The 22282-nt window shown below is 39.0% G+C and overlaps 1 protein-coding gene across 12 annotated transcripts in view; it reads right to left on the bottom strand.

Annotated features, from left to right (window-relative positions):
* Nucleotides 1-22282, bottom strand: part of mef2cb (myocyte enhancer factor 2cb) — a 155654-nt gene that overhangs the window by 26700 nt on the left and 106672 nt on the right. For 7 of the 12 annotated variants that reach the window (XM_042334398.1, XM_042334378.1, XM_042334410.1 and 4 more), the window contains 4 exons: nucleotides 19297-19440; nucleotides 12569-12752; nucleotides 9781-9831; nucleotides 840-896 (listed from right to left, as the gene is read on the bottom strand). In XM_042334398.1, coding sequence (XP_042190332.1) covers nucleotides 840-896; nucleotides 9781-9831; nucleotides 12569-12752; nucleotides 19297-19440 — 436 coding nt within the window. Of the gene's footprint in view, nucleotides 1-839; nucleotides 897-9780; nucleotides 9832-12568; nucleotides 12753-19102; nucleotides 19241-19296; nucleotides 19441-22282 lie in introns of all 12 variants that reach the window. The other 5 variants (XM_007893054.2, XM_042334414.1, XM_042334408.1 and 2 more) reach the window with 3 other exon arrangements.

Here is a 22282-nt window from a genome sequence, read left to right as displayed (position 1 = left end):
AACCAAATGTAAGGATTATTTATTTATTTTATTTATACTATTCTCCACTTTTCTCGCCCCCTCCAACATCTACAACATTCACATATATTGTTAAGGGTAAAGAAGATAGCACATGCTAAGAATCAAAGCAGAGAGCTAACAGATGGAACAAAAGATGAGTAGCACATGCAAGGAGTTGAGATCAAATAAAACAAAGTAAATATAAGCATCAGGAATGCAACAAAAGCAAACTTTGTGTACATTACATAGGCACTAGATGAAGTACAATCCTTTTGATACCATGCTTCCTCCCTCGCCCCCACCCTCTAAAAAAGGACTGGGTATCACAGTGCGGTATTAGATTTGGATCCTGTTGGAATGGATGAGATGAAATTACCCTCTTGTTTTGGGCTGTGAAGACCCTATGTGATTGGGTGTGGGCACACAACACAAAAGAACTATTCTCCTTTCTCACCAAAAACATCCATCAGCAGAAGTGTTGATTTTTCAGTTTGGAAATATTCTGCAACTGACAGGGTTTAAAAAAACTCTGCTCACAAGCCTCTGGGAAACATAACAGGGAATTTATTTTACTAAAATGCAAGATTGAGAATAAACGAAAGTGGATTATTTTCTAGTCGTTGGTAAATCCCATTATAAACTCAAATCACCATGCTCCATACATTTACTGACTAGTGGAGGAATTGCCATCTAAACCTTTTCTAGACACAAAATTTGTAAAAAAATGAATGTAATGTTGTTTTCTTTCTGCATAAATTATAGCTACAATATCTGATAGCAATGATGGGCGGAGGGAGGAAAAGCATTGAATAAAAAGTATTTTTCTAAATCTTACTCACCATTAATCTGGACGATCATTTGGTCAAGACAATAAGATGCAAATATACTTTTTCTTTCTTGGGGGAAAAAAATCAGTTTCAATCACTGGAATAGATATACATGTCTACTGATGTGGCTTATCAGATCATGTGTTTTTTTTTGTGGTCTAGTATGATCTCAATGTTCTATTCCACATAGTAAAGCACAACTATACAATAGATTTGTCGAATATATTGTGTGACAGTGTACAACTTGGACTTGTATCTTATGGTTCCCGACACTGTGACCTAGTATCAGCCATGTCATAAGAACATAAGCATAAGAAATGCTAGACGAAAAAAGACCAAGGTCCATCTAGTTCGACTTCCACCTTCCCGGTGGTCGCATACACATATGTCCCGAACTACCTTTGCACTATATCCCATAATGTTATTTCCTAAAAGAAAACTATCTCATCTGTGTTTGAAAGTATCAACACTTATAAGAACATAAGAAACATAAGAATGTCATGCTGGGAAAGTGTGAAATGGAGATCAGGTTCCCGGACAACTGAAGAAATACTGTAGGGCGAGTCACCCCTTGAAGGTCAAAAGTAGTTACTGGAGCATGCATTAACCAAGGGGCACTACAGCTTTCTCCTCAGCACTAGCAACCACGAGGCTCGAAATCATGAGATGTGTGTCTGTATGGTAGTCATCTGTAATATACCAACTAATATAGACAATAAGTTTATTTTAATAAATACAAAATATATCTTTAAAAATAAACATCAATTCCATGTATGGCTATAGCCCTATCCCTTTGAAGAAACATTCTAGATCACAATGTTAGTTTGAAGAGTTACAGAGAGATAGAGAGTGAAGATAAAGATGGCAGTTTCTATCTTGTCTTATGTGTGCTGGTGACTGGTACTTACTGTTGATCTGTCTGTGCAGGATCACTACTTTATTTATAATATTTCTCATTCACAAAATAAGCAAATTGTATCAAGACTTATTATTCTCATCATCCAAATGCTATATTTAGCTGTAACCACATATAAATGACTATTGCTTTCGCCCACTCAGGTTAGAAATGCGTAACTGAACCATCCCAGATATGCTCTTGATCCACAGTAAACCCAGGTGGGCATTCTGAATTTAGCACAATGTATTGTGTTATGTGCCAACGAAGCTTCACTGAAACAGACGATTAAAGGCTCCCATAGATTTCAACTGACTGATGAATAACTGTACTATCAGCCAAGTAACTGACACTTTTATGGATATACAGCGGGGGCGAAGTATGCATACACCATAATCTGCTACTGTTTCAGGATTCTCACTATAGGAAATATCCCAAATGCTATGGAAAACCTACTCTAACTTGTAGTTTTGGGACAAACGAATGTTCAATTTATAGATTATCAAGGTTTTCAATCCCACAATAGCAATGTGAAGAAAAGTAAAAATAAATCAAAACAAATTTGTGATTACTGTACTATATTAACATTCTATAAATACCCAGCAGTCAGACAGAGTCGCTCCATATCTATTTTGATCATCTAATGATTGCTCAGAATAAATGTGTTATGCAACAAAAACTTGCAATTTTTATCGTGTCTTTCACATGGGATAATGTCTCGGAGTGCTGGAAGGACAGCAGTACATTGCTGAAACTGGCACTTCAGAATCTGTCAAAGAACATTTGCCTGAGCTACCGCCTTTCATATTTACCACTGACTGCCTCTGCGCGGGGAGATTAGGTCTGAGCAGCAGACAAGCATTAAAAAAGAGAGAAAAAAATTATGATTGGTTTTAAATAACTATGCTGAGAGTGTCTGTCTGATTTGCTATGCCTCCAGACTAATATTAACAATCATTGATATAAAAGAAATTTACACAATACCCAGAAATATTGCATATTCAATTGTTCAAGGCAATAGCATATTTTTAAAAAATCATCGTTTATAATAATAATAATTTGTACACTTAATCCACGACTGTTTGTGGGACACTGCTGTGCACAGTTGGCCATGGCTTTTCGCCCACAAAGCATACAGTCAATTTACTTTACAGTATATTTTGTGGAGTGCTTTGAGAACTCTAGAAGACGTGATAAGGCGCCATATCAAATGCAAGAATTATTATTATTATGTGTTCATAAATAAAGCACCATTATAAAGTTAATTTTACCCTCACTTTGCTGTTAGGTGCCACAGTTAAAATTTAGTCATTTATACTTCTCAGGCAATTGGGCAAAATATTGAATGGAAATAAGAAAAAGCTTTTGATAAGAAACCCTTTCAGGACATTGGATATGTACATTCTTTTGATCCAAATTTACAGTCAATACCATTCAACTAGCCAGATGCATTCTTGAGATGACTTGTCTATTGTCTATTGAACCATTGTGTTCCATAGCTAATTTGATTTATCTACATCTGTCCTGTTAGCCTTCAATCTATTACTTAGTAAGGAAATAATATTTCTTCTAATCTCTAATTTTGGTGGATGGTTGTCAATTTTGAATTCATGCCTTCCATTTCTTTAATCACAACTCTCTTCCCTTTCAAACACAACTAAATTTTCTTGTAGACTGGTTGTTCTAAATAAGTTTTAGAATGTTAAGAAATTATAATTTATTTTGCCATAAAATCAAATTGCCGTTAGATTCATCTTAGTACTTCATTATCGTGTTTATCACTAACAACTTTAAGTTGACAGCAAATATCCAATAAATGTTTAACAGAGGGGTTGGAATTTTGGGTTTTGTAACGTGAGCGATAAATCTTAAATTTTGCCTAAACTGAATGTGTATCACCAATTCATGGGAACTCTGCTTCAGCAAAATCTATTTCTGGATGTGCCAGAGCAGAGTTCCTGATGGTTCATGCAACACATACTCGGTTACTGGCAGGATACAAGATTTGCGAATGCTTTGAGCATTTTATTGCCACAATTACACCACCAATCACACCCAAATCCTTTTCCCATCCATTGTTTCCCCCCTGTTTCATGCAAAAAATAGTCTCACAGTAAAATTCATCTGTTATTTCTTAGTTCAGTCACTTAACTTGTCCTGATCCCTTTCAATGCTGTTAATCTCCCGTATTCTACTCACTGGCCACATAGCTTGAGATCATAAGCCAATGTTAGAAATATATCTGTCTGTAAAATCCATGCTGCAAAACAGCTATGTTGCAATTATGGGGATTGAAAGAAGCTTTGTTCATTTCAAGATTTGGGAAAAATATTTTCCTAAACTAATTTCTCCCTCTTTGGCTTAAAATATATTGCACAGCATGAGTATACATTGAGAGAGAATAAATATGAATAACAGTTGTCATATAACTGTGGCATTCAGATTATATCTCAAATCATGTAAGCGAACCCCAAATTAGAGTATTGAAACCTTGAGATCTTTTCAATTTTACTTGTTCCTGAGCCAGCAGTGGCTATCAGTCTGGACTATTTTCTTTTCTCCTTGAATTTTCTCCCTTATTCTCCTCTCCTGAAGGTAGTGATTCATGCTGTGGTACAGTTCCACAGATGTTTGCAACCTCTGGTACCTCAATCAAGCGGCTATTCTTCATCAAACCTGCACAATGACTGCAGACGGGTGATTTGCCTAAGATCAACCCTTTCTTCATCTGGCGCTCACGCACATGCTCTTTCCTGTAGGAACCACTCAACATTGATCAGAAGTGGACCTGACCAAATCTTTCTCTCCATAGCCCAGATAAACTAAGATTGATTGTAGCATCTGAACTGTCACCCTGGGTGATGCAGACAAGCTAGGACACATCAAACTGGGTCCTTTCTACTTTAGATACCTCAGCACCACAATATGGGATGGTTTAGCCACTTGCAAACGTACGGAAATCTAAGGCAAGCATTCTCTGAGTTGTGGGTTCTCTGTCTTTACTCAGCAATTTTATGTTGCACATATAATAATGTAGCGACCTGTTTCTGAAAAGACTTGTTTGCGCGTTGCTGTACACCTTCAGTTTAAATGTTTAAAATGACTTATCTAACCTTGTATCCAAGACTTACTAACTTACCCTCTCTCCGCCTTACTCATTGCCAAGCCAAACACAGGGAGAACATTTCAACCTAAATCAACACATCCATTTTTGTTCAAACAAGATAGCTTGGTTGGTAAACTGATGTCTGCAGCTCAATTTATGAATAGTGACGACACAGAATAGACCACCCAGGCAGGTGATGGAGGTAGATTGTTCCAGCAAATTCAAGAGGGTATCGTAATTAAATCACTTTGAGAGATAGAGTGTAGGATTTTTTTATATATATATTATTTTTACTTTGGGACTGGTCAGATGGACTGCAATGATTTTTTTCCCGGTCTTGTACATTCCTATGTTCTACGTAATTTCAGGGCTCAAATGCCATTCACAAAGTTCTGAAGCTTTACTATACAAACTATCATTTGAACCTCTTGGATGAAATACAGCATTGAATCTCTCTGCCTGCTGTCTACTATACTGATATAATTATTCAGATTAATTTCAGCAAAGAGATGGTTATATTTTTACATGCGCTAAAACAACTCTTGAGGAGACAGTATCCTCCCTGCCACGCACACAATATTCTTTTATACCTAGTAATTTATACAAAGTGTATTTGTGCTGTTTTCATCTCAAAATATGACTTGGGGCCTGAACAGTGTATTGTGAAAACCAAAATGAGATGGTATTTAAAGGCTGTTAGAGTTCAGTGCACTCTAACCACTGTGGCCTAAGGCGCCATTAACTTATGGGGCGTTACCATTGACTGACCACAAGTTAAGATGGTTGAGGGCTACCGACCACGCAGAACAAAACTTTTATTTTGTAGAGACATTGGGAAAAATAAAGGTCTCCCTTGTACAAGAAAAGGTGCATATATTAATAAATTGCCACCAAAATCTCCCGGTGGTTGTGTTTGAGTCTAGCCCAGACAAATTAAATCTATTGGTTATTATAGCTCCGCAGGTTTTACTTTGTTTCTCGGGCTGGGTGTTAATGGCTCAGTGTAATAGTAAAGTATAGTAAAGTGGTAAAGTGAAGTGAACAAATGGTAGGAAAAAATATTAAGGATATGGTGGGAAGATGGGATTAGGAGAGTATCAGGCAAGTGAATTGTCTGTGGCAGAGTGGGCTTGGTGGGCTGAATAGCTTTCTCCTGGTCCTAATTTGCTATGTATTGTCACACCTAGTAGAGTCCTGTAGCTCAGTGGTTAGAGCACTCGCCTCGCAAGCGAGAGACCTCGGTTAGATTCCCGGCAGGACGATACCTTGGGCAAGTTTCCTTACTGCACACACCTGATAATAATCCCTCAAGAAGAAAAAAACAATAATAAATTGGTCACTTATATCCACGACTGTTTGTGGGACACTACTGTGCCCAATTGGCTGCCGCGGTTCACCCACAAATATACAGTCAATTCACTTTACAGTATATTCTGTGAGCACGTTAAGGCGTCTTGAAGACATGAAAAGCACTATATCAATGCAAAGATTATTATAGCACCTTTAGGAATAAGAGAACAACAACAACAACAAGATTTCATTTATAGAGCGCCTTTCACGTCGGGAGGACGTCCCAAGGCGCTGGCCATTCAGCCCCTTGAGCCTGATCCGCTATTCTTTTAGCTCATAGCTGATCTGTACCTCAACTCCATTTACGCACCTTTGCTCCATATCCCTCCTCTTTTTAATCTACATGCTCCCTCTTAGGGATGACATCTGCAGACATGGGGTACACTTCCACATGTATGCGGACGACACCCAACTCTATTTTTCCACCTCTCTTTGCGACCCCCAATCCCCTGATGTTCTGTCAGCCTGCCTGTCAGACCTCAGGGGCTGGATGAGCGCAAATTTCCTTCAGCTGAACATTGACAAGACGGAAACCATTCTCTTCGGCTCTCGTCAACGTCTAAAATCTCACGGTTCTCACCTCCTCCACCTACCCGACCTCCTCCTAAAACTCTTCGAACCTGTACGTAACCTAGGCGTCAGGTTCAACCCCTAACTAGCCTTCCTCCCCCACATCCGGTCCCTCACCAGCACCGCCTTCTTCCACCTCCGACTCATCGCCCATCTCCACAAATACCTCACTCCAAAAGCGGCTGAAACCCTGGTCCATGCCCTTGTCACTTCTCGGCTGGACTATTCAAACGCCCTCCTCACCGGCCTCCACTCCACTACCATCCATAAAATCCAGATTATTCAAAACTCTGCAGCCCGCATTGTCACCCGCACCAAACTCTGTTCCCTGATTACCCCAGTCCTCGCCAGACTGAACTGGCTGCCCGTCCCAGAGAGAATCGATTTCAAGATCCTCACCCTTGTCTTCAAATCCCTCCACTCCTCCGCGCCCCTACCTCCCTGACTTTCTCTTTCCTCAAAACAGTACCCGTTGCCTTCGTTCCTCCGGGTCTGGCCTCCTCCTTGTCCCCCGAGTCCTCTGCTCCACCCTCGGTGGCCATGCCTTCAGCTACTATGCCCCGAGGCTCTGGAACTCCCTTCCTCAATCCCTTCGCCTCGCCCCCTCTCTCTTCCTATTTTCATGTCTCTGCTGAAGACCTTTCTTTTCGAACACGCCTTTGGTCACCTTCCTCCCCCTCCCCCTGGCTCGGCCCCGGGATCCGTTACTGTGAAGCGCTCTGAGACGCCGTCCGGCGTGGAGGGCGCTATATAAATCCAAGTTGTTGTTGTTGATACCTTACGTAAAATAATAGTTCTCTCTTAAATGGCCTAGCTCTAATTTGAGCCATTGCAGCCCTGCCTCATACTCAAATTACTACCGCTGTTCAATTTGATTAAATATCTATAACAAAAAAATTGCATTTGTATAACATCTCTCATGTCAGAAGGCACCTCAAAGCTGTTCACAATGACACCTGTGACCAGTTTTTGGTAATGTGATTATCATCTCCTCACATATCACATGTTGAACTTTAGATCCCACTGCAGTTTGAAGAAGATAGGGTGATTTAGGAAAAAGTTCAATTTTCTATCTCACTAAAAAATTTTGAGCTTGCAGAGTGACATGTGACCTGCCAGAAACTGAACGAGCCTACTTTCTGAGGCTGCAGTTAGAAAAGCCAAAGGAAATGGTTTCTTCTGCACAGACTGCCAACATACAGTAGGAATTAGCAATAAAATATTAATTTGAACAACATTCTTTAAATGGATTCTTGATTTTCCATTGCCCAAAAGCGGCAAATTCCCTCAACTGCCTTTCAAGAGAGACAAAATATGTAGCTCAAAAGGTTGTTTCATGTGATTTTACTTGTTACTGGATTTTAAGGGCAAGCAGCAACTACAGAGAATCCTCTGTTTTGAAAAAGCAAATGAAGAACAAAGAGGACTTTTCATGTTTATTACTGAATACCCCATGGACAGAGAGCTATTTGAATTACTTACATTCCCTGAATATGACATCAGGACAAGACAGTTAAGTCCACTATTGACCTTCCTGCCCTGTTTTGTATGTCCTTTGACACTTCAGGCAATGAGCATAGTTTTACAAGCAGCGAGCGTTCATATGACTAGGCAACATGCCGGGGACCAGATTTTACAAAAAGACTTTTCTTTTCCAGATAATTGTGTGATAACCGTCAATAAAAGCAGTCTCTCTAAAGATCTTTTTTGCTTTATTTTCCATGTCTATACTGGTCCCACGTGACTACTTTTATTGTTAGTAAAAGTTTACCCATTGCTTGTGGATGAATTTTACAACAACAAATGGGCTTCGTACTAGTGGCCAGAACAAGAATATTTCTGCAACCTGCAGTGTAGGAAATCCCTTCCTTTAGAAACATTGCTAAATGTCAGAGGCTTGAACAGCCTTTATCGGTTTCAACCAACATAAAATCCACTGTGAACTAAAAATGTAACTGTTTGTCAAGCCAATATTTGTTAACAAAATACACTCGTATAAACCTATTGTTTTCTTTGGCTGGTATTCACAATTCATTTCTATGGTTCTTTATATTCCATGGCATAGGACTGTAGACAATACATGTGAACTTTTGTAGTAAAGGCAAGAAAACACCACCCACAGTTTACAGCACAAATACCATTTCACAATGCAAACTTGCAGCTGTTTTTCTCTACGTTAAAACTAAATCTAAATTCTACAGATAAGCTGTCAATGGATCTTACATTTTAAAACATCATGCAGTGTTTCTGAATAATTTTCTTCCAATATTTTTTCTTCATACTTTTCTCTCACCTACAGCTAAGAGAACAAGTGGGTGCTCTGCTCCCTCCCCACCCCCTACCCCACCACTACCAACGTTTCTCTATCCCGGAAAGGAATGAGCTATTAGCTGCGATCAAACTCTACACCTCAGAAGGCATGAAAAGGAATGGCTAAGGGACACTTACTGTATAAGGGAGGTGCTCTAAGCTGTCAACGTCAAGGAGTGATATTTATGATTGAGAAAATTGAGACAGGTTTAAACTTGTTTAGAGATATGGAGCTGTAGGATTGATCCCCAAAGGTCAGAATTACTGCAGAGCAGCAGAGAATAAGATGTTAATGCTTGTCATTATCCGTACATTTGCTGACATTCAAAGAATTGCCCCTTGTTTTTATTTTTCAGAGCAAGATCTGCAAAAATAGGTTGTACTCTTAAAAAGAAAATAATAAAGCCCTGTACGAAATGAGTGAAACTTGAGAGCTCTGCCTGACCTTCATTTCATGGCTCTTTGCCCGGATATAGCTAGATCAGTAAGTCTGCAGAGTGCAGATCAGACTAGTATCCAGTATGAGTATGCTATCCTGCCAATGAATTATTACTCCGATATACTGTGTCACTGCACTCCACACATCACACGATTCCAAAACATGAAGTGGTATGAATAGTAACTTCGCACATTTCTTTTTTAAAGAATAAAAATCTTGCTACTGATAAACATGACAGCTTTCAGATGCATCAAGTATTTCAACATTCTGCTGGGTGACGTACCTGCACTGGTGCCTGCACCAGTTGTTGTGAGGTCCCCACCCAAGAGGCCACCTAAAAACAAGAGCACAAAATCTGATTAGCATCAATGACATTTAGACAGTAGATATAAGCTGAACACTGTGAGTGCAGCAACACACACTATATCGTACAATGACCAGGGTCATATTCTGTAGTTTGCCATTTTACAATCAACAAGGCAATGAACCCAACAAAAACAAATGACCATGTAAACACTTTTCCAGGCGTGCAGTCACAACGCAATCATTTTAATGTAACAAAGACTTATAATATACATTCACTGGCCCCTTTCACAACAATTTGAGATTTCTATGAGAAACAGTAACTCGCCTGAAATTTTAAGTTCCACAATAGAACATTTATGTTAAGTATTATTGGGAATAATAGTTAAATGCAATCTTACAATTGTGGAGTTCATGTCTGTCCATATAAACTAATCAACCTCTCTCACTGAGGTAAAGTTGGTCCCTGCAGCAATGTTATTGTCTTCTAATTCCTTACATATGCAGTTCTCTAAATGTAACATGTGAACGTATTTCCCGATTGAAAACAATGGGAGCACTAGAGGGCAGCAGCACAATTTATAACTCATCTGCATCTGATGACAAAAAGACTATTAATGCGGGGAGAAATTTCACCTGAGTCTCGATCTACTCTATTTATGCAGCATGCCAGAACGTCCAGAATTTGGCTAATTTGTAAATACGGCCTTCATTTTGAAGCAGATTTTCTTTAAGTTCTTTTAAGAAATACAAAAAAAATAATTCAATAATTCGACAATTTTTGGAAGCTTTAAAATGCTACATAAATAGAGACCCAGATGGAATTTTTCCCCACACAGGAGGACAGAAGAATTGGATATTGAAAACCCGATATTGAAAACCCTACCACTGGGTGAATTCTCCTGTTTACTTGTACTGCATTATGTCCCAGTACTAACCCCGTTCACTCTTTGTCAAATGACAGTTGCCACAAATGTCTAGTTCTTCTTACACAAGGTGCTCTGGGATCCTAACTTGCATTAGGGGCGCTATATAATTGCAAGTTGTTGTTGTTAAAAGTAAATTTATTTCACACAAAAAAAATCAAACTGTGCTAAAAATGAGAGGCATGTGCTGTAAACCCACAACTCACTCCACATCGTTCAGACACTTTGGCAGATTGCAGAAACGTGTGATCTGCCCTCAGCCCCCAGGGGATTGTACAGCGTGGTTAACCTAATACAACTGGCTCAAGCAGCGCAACTTACCCCCCTGTGTAGTGGCACACCCAAAGCTTGCACAGTGTGTGAAAGAAAGTAAATTGTAAATTCGTCCATAATTGATTTGCCCAAACAAGCAAAATAAAATTTGACCTAGAAGCTTGTAGCGTGTCAATAAAAAGCAGTAGCTCTCGTCATTGTTTGATTGATAAAGCCACTGCTTAGTATGACCCTGAGCCAAGCAGACCTAGAAGATTTTTGGTTTGATCCCTAGCCTGAGCTGCTTTAGGGATGAGGGGATGGGTGAGGGGGGGGTGGGACTGCAGGAATGCTATAATTAGAATCAGCATTGCTGGGTTAGGGAGGGGATAAAAATCACCCAGAATTACACGACTGGTCTCTCTCTATCTGGCAAGAAAGCACACGCGATGTGCCCATCAAAGGCCATAAATTCCTTATGGACTTAATGTTAACATCATTACATGTTATGTTAAAATTTGATGTCGGGCAGAATGTTGGAAAATTCTTACATTCCGTTTTGATTTCTGCAATTCTTAAAAACGCGGTGCAGAAAAACAGCTGCAAAATTAAGTTGGCATTTAAGAATTTTTAAAAATTCTGCACAACCTTAAGATAATGACCGTAGAGCTATGATGATGAAAAATGCTGGACCGCAGCAGAGGACAAAATCAGGTTGATCTATTATGCTCTCTCCACAGCATCAAACAGTCAATCGCAGGGGTGTCAAACTCATCTGGCCACAAGGGCCATTTAAGTTAACACTTTTCACTTGGTGGGCTGCACCATACAAACAAGTTATACATTGTATTAATGTGAGTTGTCATTGGTTTAATGTGAATGTCACTCATGCAATGCAGATTGCACAGGTTTGAATATATGTCTTATATTAAAAAGAGGGTTGGTTTGAAGAAAAACTACAGTACAATATATAAATTTTAGAAACGAATGGATGGGTCACCAAATATCACCCACGGGCCATATGTTTGCACCTCTGGTTCATCACAATCACTGTCTGGGTTACACTGTGAGCCATTACTGGAGGATGCCTGGCACCTACTGAACTATTCTGCACTCTGCAGTCAGCTCCATCAGGCAAGACAGAGGGAAGAATATTGGAAGGGGGAAAAATAAGTTAGTGAAAAGTGTATGTTTTTTTGGTGGAGTTATAATAATAACAAAATAATAATCTTTCCATTTGTTATAGCACCTTTCATGTCAAGAGGATGTCTCAAAGAGCTTCACAGGATATACTATATAGTGTCGTGACTGTGTTTTGAAGGCGAATGCCTATACTTTATCAGCTACCAATGCTGGTATTTAAAAAGAACACGGGTATATACTGTACTAAACTGCTTTTGGTAAATATCTGCTGTTTCTCTTTATATTCGGCTTATATTTTGTGAAAATAGGTAATAAACAACTTTCTTAAAAATAGATTTAAGGCACACAAGCTATATCAATGATAAACCAAAAGGAACCCACAAATCTAGGGTTTGTCATGCCCCGACACTAATCTCCCATTAAAGGCATTTACCCAGTGAATCCTACCTGCGTTTCCTGCACTCGGTGGCCTCTGTGTTACTCCAGGAGACATGCTGTTCCTCTGCATAGAGGGGTGAGCCATTGGCATTAGGTTGTGGTTGCCCAGGGAGCCTGGATTACTGTAGACCAGGTTGTTCTGGTTGGACACAGGGATCGAAACTGGCATCTCAAAGTTCGGTGGTGGAACAGCCTATGCAACAGAAAAGAAGGAAAAAACAAAATAGGGGAGGAATAGACCAATGACAAAAAGAAACCAGGGTTCCATTTACAGCTTGGTTCAGTGCAACTCAAACTTTGCAAAGTATCTCAATAATAAATATTTCTGTATAGACTTGATTTAATCACTTTTGTATTGCACATTATACATGTAGTGCAAGGGAAACTCAGTACATGGAAAACATCAATAAAACAGAATGGCACAGATAGCTCAGAAGATGCCTCAGAAATGTTTGGGAAATCCTACAGTACTGTATAGCAACTTAAATGATAGAAATTTTAGACAACTTGGGTTAACTACAGAGAGTAAGAACATGGGGTGTGTGTTTGTTTGGGGGGGGTGTCAGTTGAGATTGTTTTTGTTTAAAGGTCACACAACTAAGGTAGACAAATATGTATTGGTTTTATTTTCAACTCTTGTAATTTTTAATTAATTTCTTTTGTTAAAATGAATGCAATAAATCATCCAGTATTTATAAATTTAAGAAGTATCCATTTTGCAATTCCTTATTTTTTTTGGGGGGGGAACAAGGGTAGATGTTATCTACCTCTTTCCTGTCTATCCATTCCAGACGCTAATTACTCTCTGTGCGAAAGAATACTCCCTGGTGTCTGTCCTAAAATTGCCCTTTCCATCCCTTAACCTGTGCCCTCTTGTTCTATTGCTTTGGCGTATTTGAAAGTAAGGATTAATAGTTTCAAATAGGAAAAAAAACGAGGTGAATGGCCAGAGGCCACAGTGCAGAATGCCAACATGATTAAAAAACATAGGAAATAAATTAAGGAACAGTGATAAGGTGATATTTTGGTTTTGAAAACCTGTGGATTGTAAGAGGAAAGGAAAAATGAGAGAGATGAGGAGGTGCCATAATTCTGAAGTTCAGGAAAGAGTGAGCTTGGATCACCAGACGATGTGATGAATTTTAGTTAGATCTGTTAATATAGTGTTTTATGATTTTAAAAAGTTGCATATATAAGTTCCAAGTAACACATTGTGGAGATAATGATTTTTCATAACTTTAGTTTATTTGTGTAAATTGTAGTACTGTATTTTTGTAAAAGGAAAACAATTATCTAATATAACTGCAATCATTTTACTCCCTTACTTATTTCAATTGTTTCTGTAACATTCATTCCTAAGTGTAACATGTTCAGTAAGCCACCAATAGTAATCATCGGACATTAATTTTCCTGTCTCATTTGATTCAATACAAAACTTAAAGATCTCATACAAAACAGGCGTCCTCTCCTTTGATAAGTTCTGCACAGATTCCTGTTAATGCTCAGAAAGCTGCGAGGTCTTCCAATTTATTTTTCACTACGCGCTGAAGGATTTTTTTCATATCTGTACTCGTACAAAAATAATGCATGCTAATAAATACAGTACATAGACATGAATGCTGCAAGGAAGGCTGGTTATGTCATTAATAATGCTGCTTGGGATGGATTGCAAGTTTGTAGAAGTTGCAATTTGTCACCTTGGAAATGCTGTAAGACTTAAAGTACAAGGCAGTTTGCAGGCACTTTTTACTTGTTTTCATTGACAATTTTCTCCCATTCTCTCCTCTCCTGAAGCCATAGATTTCTTGTTGGTTCCACGGATATTAGCCAACCTCTGCTACCTCACCCAAACAGCCATTTCATGTGTGACACTTGACAGTGAGTGTTGACAGATTGTGAGAAGCATCACAGGCAAGCTTGATCCTGCCCTCATCCAGTGCGGCACAAGCTGATGACCAGGCGGGATCACACAATACAATTGGGAAGGGGACCCTGGCTGATTCTCCTCTCCTTAATCGAAAGATGCTGAGGCCAATTATAGAGCGTCTACTTCACCCCAGCTGAGATCAGCTAACGCAGCACAGACCTAGGATTGAACTTAGGGTCTTTCTAGTCTGTATGGATCGGCTGCTCACTTAAACTCACTGAGCCAGATCAGAATGAGCAAGATAATTGGCACGTGCAGTCATGAAAAACAGCAAATAACATGGAGGCTATTGTGTCATGAGAGTTTTCTAAATTTTCTTAGAAAACCCATAAATCATAACTGCTGTCAGCTCGAGCGCAATTTGATGGTCTTTCATTTTTAAGAACATTGATAACACATTATCAATGCTGTAACACTGCACAAGAAATTCTAATTCAGTTGTGTTTTAGAAAGTATTTTAAAGTTTGGATCATTGATAATTAAATGCTGCATACTTTAATGTCATTCGGCAATGCATTCAGGATTTACGATCATGAAATAAAAATGATTTGCCTAACGTTTTGCTTCAGCTGAGTTGTCAGGCTTAAAATATGGTAACAACGATAACGACCCTCTTATGTGTGACACTTCTGTTATTTCTGTGTGCATATATACCTGTGTGCAACACTTTACTTGAAGCATACAAGAAAACAAAAATGAGGTTATTGTGAGGTTAATGAGCAGGGCTTGGTGACACGGATAAAAATGCAACTTCTGAGTCCTGCAGAATAGAGGGGCACAGGGTGCTGGAGCACAACATGAAGCATTAAACAATGGTGGGACGTGGTTTCCCTCCTGCCTGAGTTTGGGATCTTAGCAATGTCACTGCTGGTAAGGAAGCCACTGAATGGACGCCAGGTGTCTCCCCACAGGGAGGGAAGGAAATCTGGAGGAGACTCCATGACTTCTGATGGCTAGTTCAGAACATGCTTGGCAGAGGCCGAGGAATGGACTGTCCATCTGCCCTCTTGGCAGCAGTTTCCGGTTTGTTCAGGAAAGGCAGAGGGTGAGAAATGGGAGGGAGGGAAATTAATGGATTAAATACATCATTAAAAAAAAGTCCTGTTGGTTTATTTTTCACTGACAAGGTTTTTCCTCAGTGTTTCTATTCCCTCTACTTACTGTGTAAAATCCTCCTTTATTCAGAATCGCTGATCATCCAAACTGACTATCATTTAGTGTAGCTCTCAAGAGGTTTACCAGTTAATATTCTGGTTTATCTTTGTATTATTTTAAATGTGCATGTTCTTAATTGATCTGACCCAATTATAACCCAATTTCCATATATCATTATGTAATTTAGTTCAATTTTTACCTTTTATAAAAAAAACTATCTTTTATTATTCTTTGCACTGGAATAAATTTTATGGTTTAACATGCAGTGTACAGAAAAGTACACGTGGCTCCAGATTTTAACACCATTTTAATATCTTTGCTAATGAATGTCTCTTGGAAATGTCACAACACATCCAATAGATGAAGGACTGTTTCTTTTGGCTGCGCTGATGTTTTTTTTTGGTAATTTACGTGAGGTTTTGGACCACTTGGTCATGTATGCAACCCATTTAGAATGGCCACATTAAGTCAGCTCTTCAATGAGTCTTTTACTTGGGTCCTGTTGACCATGTCATCTTCAGGACCCACCATTTCATCTCTGTTCAGCAATGTTCTTCCCACCTCTACTTTGTGGTCTACTGGGCGAGGTGATTTGAAATGGTGATGCTACGCCATGCGTGTGTAGGCTTACAGTAAGCTGTCATTTTGATGGTGCCATCCTTCCTGTGTGAGATGACGGCATCCATTACTCGGATCTGGCTGCCCTGCTGTCTTTAACCACACTGACCACAAGCTGAACTGTCACTAGCAGAAGCTGGAGACTGCAACAAACATTTTATTTATTTTTCAGTGAATGTCAATTGAATTTTGCAAAAATTTGAAACGCTTTGAAGGTTTTTTTNAAACTTATCCGTTCATGCCCTTGTTGAATTATGGACAAAAATAACCAATTGAAGTCTTTACAATAACAGTGCTAATGGTATGTTAGGAAGAAAGACGATTGTATCCATTTTCATAAACACAAGCACAGTTGAAAAATAAAGAAAACCTGATATAGTGCACTGTACAGTATTACAAGTGATCACATTGGTGAGCTAGTTATTCATGCAACAGTAAGCACATGCAATAGTTATGTTATTTCTCTCAGAGTTCTGGCGAGGCATATGAAAGACTGTGAGTGTTGAGGCTTTGCTTTAGTTGTCAACAAAGTAGCTTAATGTTAAGGCAGGAGAATAAATGTTCTTGACGGGACGCAAAGCAATTTTTGTAATCCTGTTAATTCACCCCAGCACACAAACGTGTTTGAATTTCATCAACAGGATTTCATGCAGCTTGACGCACTACAGCGAGCAGTAAGCTTTAACCCTTTGGAGTACAGGTACCATGATTGTTCTGTAATGTAACGGCCGCAAATTTGAGATAAAATGGAAGTGTCCTCTGTTTAACTATTAGAAATATTACAACTTGCTTAAAGATAAAGACTAAGCTGACATCTAATGCAGTGCTGGGGGCGTATTGCATTTTTGGAGGTGATGTCCTTCAAATTAGACGTTAAACTGAGTTCTCGTCTGCCTGTTCAGGTGGACGTTAAGGATCCTATGGCACTATTTGAAAAGAGAAGGGAGTTTTTCTCAGAGTCCTGGGCAACAATCCCGCAAATAAAATTGATCAATCACTCAATGGCTCTTTGTGGGACATGTGGGCTACGTGCAAACTGGCTGATACGTTTCGCCCACAAAATAGACAGTCAAACTGCTTTACAGTATATTCTGTGAAGTGCTTTGAGGTGTTTTAAACAAAGTGATAAGACACTATATCAAATACAAAGATTATTAATGAATTTTAAAAATTATTGGCAAATAAACCAATGTGGTTAAAACAGTGAAAATAAGTGGAGCATATAACACCCACAACATGCAGCAAAAAAGTGTAAGAGGTTTGAACACTGCACTTTCACCTGGCAGATCTGAATCTAAATCCAGCTCAGAAAAATGGGTGGAAAAAAAATCTTTCTTCAATGCCTTCTAAGGGTTTCACGATGCCGACGGACATGAAGGGTGCTATATATATACAAGTTGTTGTTGTTTAAGGGCTTAATTGAATTGGTTGGTCTCACACTGCTTATCAATGAGTGTGAGTTCAACACAACACTGCCCTGAAATCTGGCACTCTCAGCTGTACTTTGGCAACATCATTTATACAGCCCACAAGGAGATGGTGTAAGAGTCATAAAGAGCCTCACTGGGGCAGGAGGCTGTCTTATATAAAGTTGGGACTTCAGGCACATTGCCAGAGTAGTGTTGAGGGAGCTCAGTATTACCTCTCGTTTGTGCTATAACTAACAAGAAATTGCTTGATGTGTTTATTGAGTGCCAAATGGAGAAAACAAACATTCCATTTCCCAGTTCTTTTGTCATTTGAGAGGCACAAAAGGCCAAAGGTAAATGCATAAAAGAAATAAATAAAACGGCTTATATTTTTCAAGCGACAATCATTGTCATTTAGGGAAGAAATTTTCAGTAGCTTGATTCCAGAGGATCTCAGTGCCAGTTCTGTCATTATTCCGTCATTGCAAGAGATACAATGATGTTTCAGAAGCACACATGGTATTCTCACAATGTAAATCCTGTCATCACATGGCATGTGAATATTCAGATGAAAAAATGTTGTGTAATAATGATGGTATCCTTTTAATTTTCTAAAATTTCGTTCTGCTTTTTTTAATTATGAAAAGTATTGCTAACTGGACAGATTGTGTTTTAGAGAGTGCTTCAATATTTAAAGTTGGCGTATATTTGTTATGTTAAAAATAAAAATGGACTTTGTGATGAAAAGTATGAGATATAGGAATGATCCATCTTAAATGTATTACTCTTAAACATTACTACATGTGATGGAAAGTAAGATAATGTTTCTACCATGTGTTGGTTAGGAATGCTTTGCTTATGAAAGCATTTGTTTAAATATAGATCAGTATTCTCTGACATACACACACAAGGTACTATTGCCCACCTGTCACCTCCTACATGGTTTTATTTTTAAAGAGTGTGGCTGTCGTTTATTTTTAACTCATAGTTGTAACTGATGGTCAGAGATGTGTTATAGATTTTGTGTCGTACATTTTGCTACATTCTGTTTTAGTCACTCAATACTGATGCCAATGATCAAGTGAGGGTACAGCTAAAAATTGTAACAAACTTTAATGGTAGAGTGATTAAAGAAGAAATTTATACAAACCTATGTAAAAGTCAGTGCCTTAGTTTCTCAAGATCTTATACAAAGTCACTCCTCCCCGCTGCTCTCGATGACAGCTAAAATGGATGTCATTTGGATTATACTATACAGCTAGGAACCAAAGAAGGAGGCATAATTTAGTTCTGCTTGTTAGAAAATGTTATGTGCATGAAATGTGCATAAGTACTAACTAAGCATTTATGTAAAATGTGAGATATCTGCACTAAAAGGGTAAAGGTTACTGCAGCAGTCGTCAGCACAACAGCCATCTAACTCATGGTACTTACAGGTATTTTATGATTCCTTATCATATTATCAAACTCTTCATTAATTTTTTTGTATTTTTCTTCAGTGCGTGGGGTAAGAGCGTAAGAGGAGTCAGGATCAGGGCTGTCACAGCCTTTGTTTTCCTTCTTGTTCAATGCCTGCCAGGTTCAGAGAGATATCAAAAATAAAAATGAAGGAAGATCCTTGTACTTACACACAATCTTTGCCTGCTGATCATTAGATCAATATCTTCATTTATTTTTCTGCACTTCTCGTCAGACTCAGGGCTGTGACCCACTGAATCGTCTGCTTCTGGGTCTGGGCTGTCACAGCCATTTAGTCCCTTCTTTCTCAACGTCTGAAATACACAATTTGGAAAGTTCAAACTTCTATACAGATCACAAGGGACATCCCGGAACAAAGGATGTGTAAAATCCGAGCGCCTTTGATCAAACTACAGCCCATTTCAGACCAAAAATCATCAATGAATATTGAATCAAAGGGACCAAAGGAACACTGCAATCCACTAAAAGAACCATGAAAATTTTATATAAAAACCACATCATCGTTTGCAACGCTCAGTGTGATTACATTAATTGCTGTCTGCAGCACCATTTTTCTGAACTCAGAATTCCAATCAAATTGCAATGTCCTATATGCAGCTCTGTGTTTAACTACCTTAAATCTCAAGGAACAACTGTTTCATTAACCCATTGAGGAATAAAATCATTTTTCAGCTTTCACACAAACATCTGCAAAATTTATTCTCTGGACATCTCCCATATTTAATATTGGAAGTACAGTAATAATCATATATACAGGCTTAAGAAAATGTGTCACATTCCTAGAAATAAAAATGTACATAATACTGCAAAACAGATTTTCTTTTTGGTTGCAAAATACTCCTTGAAGGGTTAAGACAATACGTTCTAGTTTGGTCATTCATATGTAGCTAAGAGATGTGCATGCTCATCTTCAAAATGTCCCTCTTCTATTTCAGTGCATTTTTGTCCCAATGGTTTTAGATCATTTCCTTTCCCACATACTAGCAGACATTTTCCATTCCCACCAGTTGTTATCTTGGTTCACTGTCATTTTAATACATTTAATTCTAGTAAATATTTTTGAGTTAGTCATTTGGAAAAAAAACAAATGAACTAATGAGTGAAATTAAACACGCCTAAAACTTGAAACTCTCTCCTCAAATGAATAATCATTGAACATGTTCCAAAATGTCTCTACTTTTGTAGAAATAGTAGTTTTCAGATTATGACACAGGTAAAGTTTTCTTTAAATGAAAGCCCTTCCTACATAACTTTTAGATCTTTATTAATGTGCATTTGAAAGCATATTCATTCCACACACTTATGAATGTAATTTTTTGTATTGCATGCTATTTCTGGCAATTTCAGATAACCAACCGTTAGTACTTTCCCTAGCTTGTATTGCAGATTCAGAAGGAACATATTGACCCTCATAGACCCCCATCAACAAATTATCTCATGTTTCCAAAATGAAACAAATGTCTGACTCAGCGGGGTGTTAAGTGTCTTACCTCCGCACAACTCTTGTTACATCTTGCTCACTGCTTCTGTGGTTTTATCAATCTTGTGTTTATTGACAGATCCACCATCAATGTAACTTCTATACAGCTAAGCAAATCAATTTCCAACTCGCTTTACTACACAATAACTAGCACTTTAAATGCAAATACTTTATTTGGATTTTCTATCCACAAACACATATAACAGCAACAATCTGCACTTATTTAGGGCTGTTCATCGAGGGAGAATGTCTCAAAGTACTTTACAAAGACTGAGTGAGAGCCTGAGCTGAGAAGCAGACAGGAGGTGTGGGAGAGAGGTGGGGGGAGAAGAGAAAGCAGAATAGGAGGGAATGAGGCGGAGAGATTTCTGAAGAGATATCCAGAGGGCAAGGGCAAAATGGCTAAAAACGCACCCACCAATAATGGGACAACAACAACTTGCACTTATATAGCACCCTCCATGCAGGGTAGCGTATCAGAGCGCTTAACGTTGTGGAGTCCTGTAGCTCAGTGGTTAGAGCACTCGCCTTGCAAGCGAGAACACCTGAATTAAATTCCAGGCAGGGCGAAATCTTGGGCAAGTTTCCTTACTCCACACGCCTAATAATAATCCCCCCAAAAAACAATAATAATAATAAATTGGTCATTTTCAATCCACGACTGTTTGTGGGACACTGCTGGGTGCAATTGGCTGCCACATTTCGCCCACAAATATACAGTCAATTCACTTTACAGTATATTCTGTGAAGCGCTTTGAGATGTCTAGAAGATGTGAAAAGCGCTATATCAAATGCAAGGATTATTATTATTATTTAGTATTAACAGTGGCAGAGCCTGACTCTGATAGGGGGAGTGGTAGGGGTGGGGCGAGGTGGCCGTAAGCACAGTTGAAAAGGAAGGTTTTCAGGCAGGACTTGATAATGGGGAGAGAGGGGCCAAGGCGGAGGGATTGAGGGAGAGTGTTTCAGAGTTTTGGGGCGTAGTGCCTGAAAGTGCAACCTCCGATGGTGGGGCGGAGGTTGCGAAGGACGAGCAGGAGGCCAGTGCCAGTCGAGCGGAGGTGCCGGGTGGTGGATTGGAGACTGAGGAGGTCGGAGAGGTGCCAGAGAGTGAACAGGGTAGGAATGAGAAAATGTAGATGGCAGAGCTGAAGGAATGACTGTTGAATACGTTCACAGGAGATCGCAGAGGTAGGATAGGGTAAGTTCTACAAGAGTTTTTGAAGGTATGATGAGGATTGTAAAAGTTTATCCGCTGGAGTTAGAGAGGCAGTGGAACTAGATGAGGATAATAATAATCTTTGTATTTGATATACCTCAAACATCACTGGGATTAACTCCTTTCTCTTTTTGAAAAGTGTCATGGGATATTTAACATCCATCTGAAGAGGCAGACCGGCAACAGGATGGGGGAGATGGACTCACAGAGCCTGGTGGAAGAGAGGGTGTGGGCTTCAGAGGTCAGGATGTTTTTGAGTTTCTGAAGGATGGATTTGGGGAAGATGGCAAGTAGGAAATTGGTAAAATCAAGTTTGGAAGTGACAACGACTTAGATGGAGGTTTTCAACTGCATAAGGGTGGGATAGTAGCAGAAGCGGCTATGTTGTGGAGAAGAAAGAAATCATCTTCCTTAGAGCCTAGATGAAGGGTTTAAA

Source organism: Callorhinchus milii, unplaced genomic scaffold (genome assembly GCF_018977255.1).
Source record: "Callorhinchus milii isolate IMCB2004 unplaced genomic scaffold, IMCB_Cmil_1.0 Scaffold1, whole genome shotgun sequence".
NCBI lineage: Eukaryota > Metazoa > Chordata > Chondrichthyes > Chimaeriformes > Callorhinchidae > Callorhinchus > Callorhinchus milii.
The sequence above is the reverse complement of the archived record's forward strand: the minus strand, read 5'-3'. Positions and strand labels throughout refer to the sequence as shown.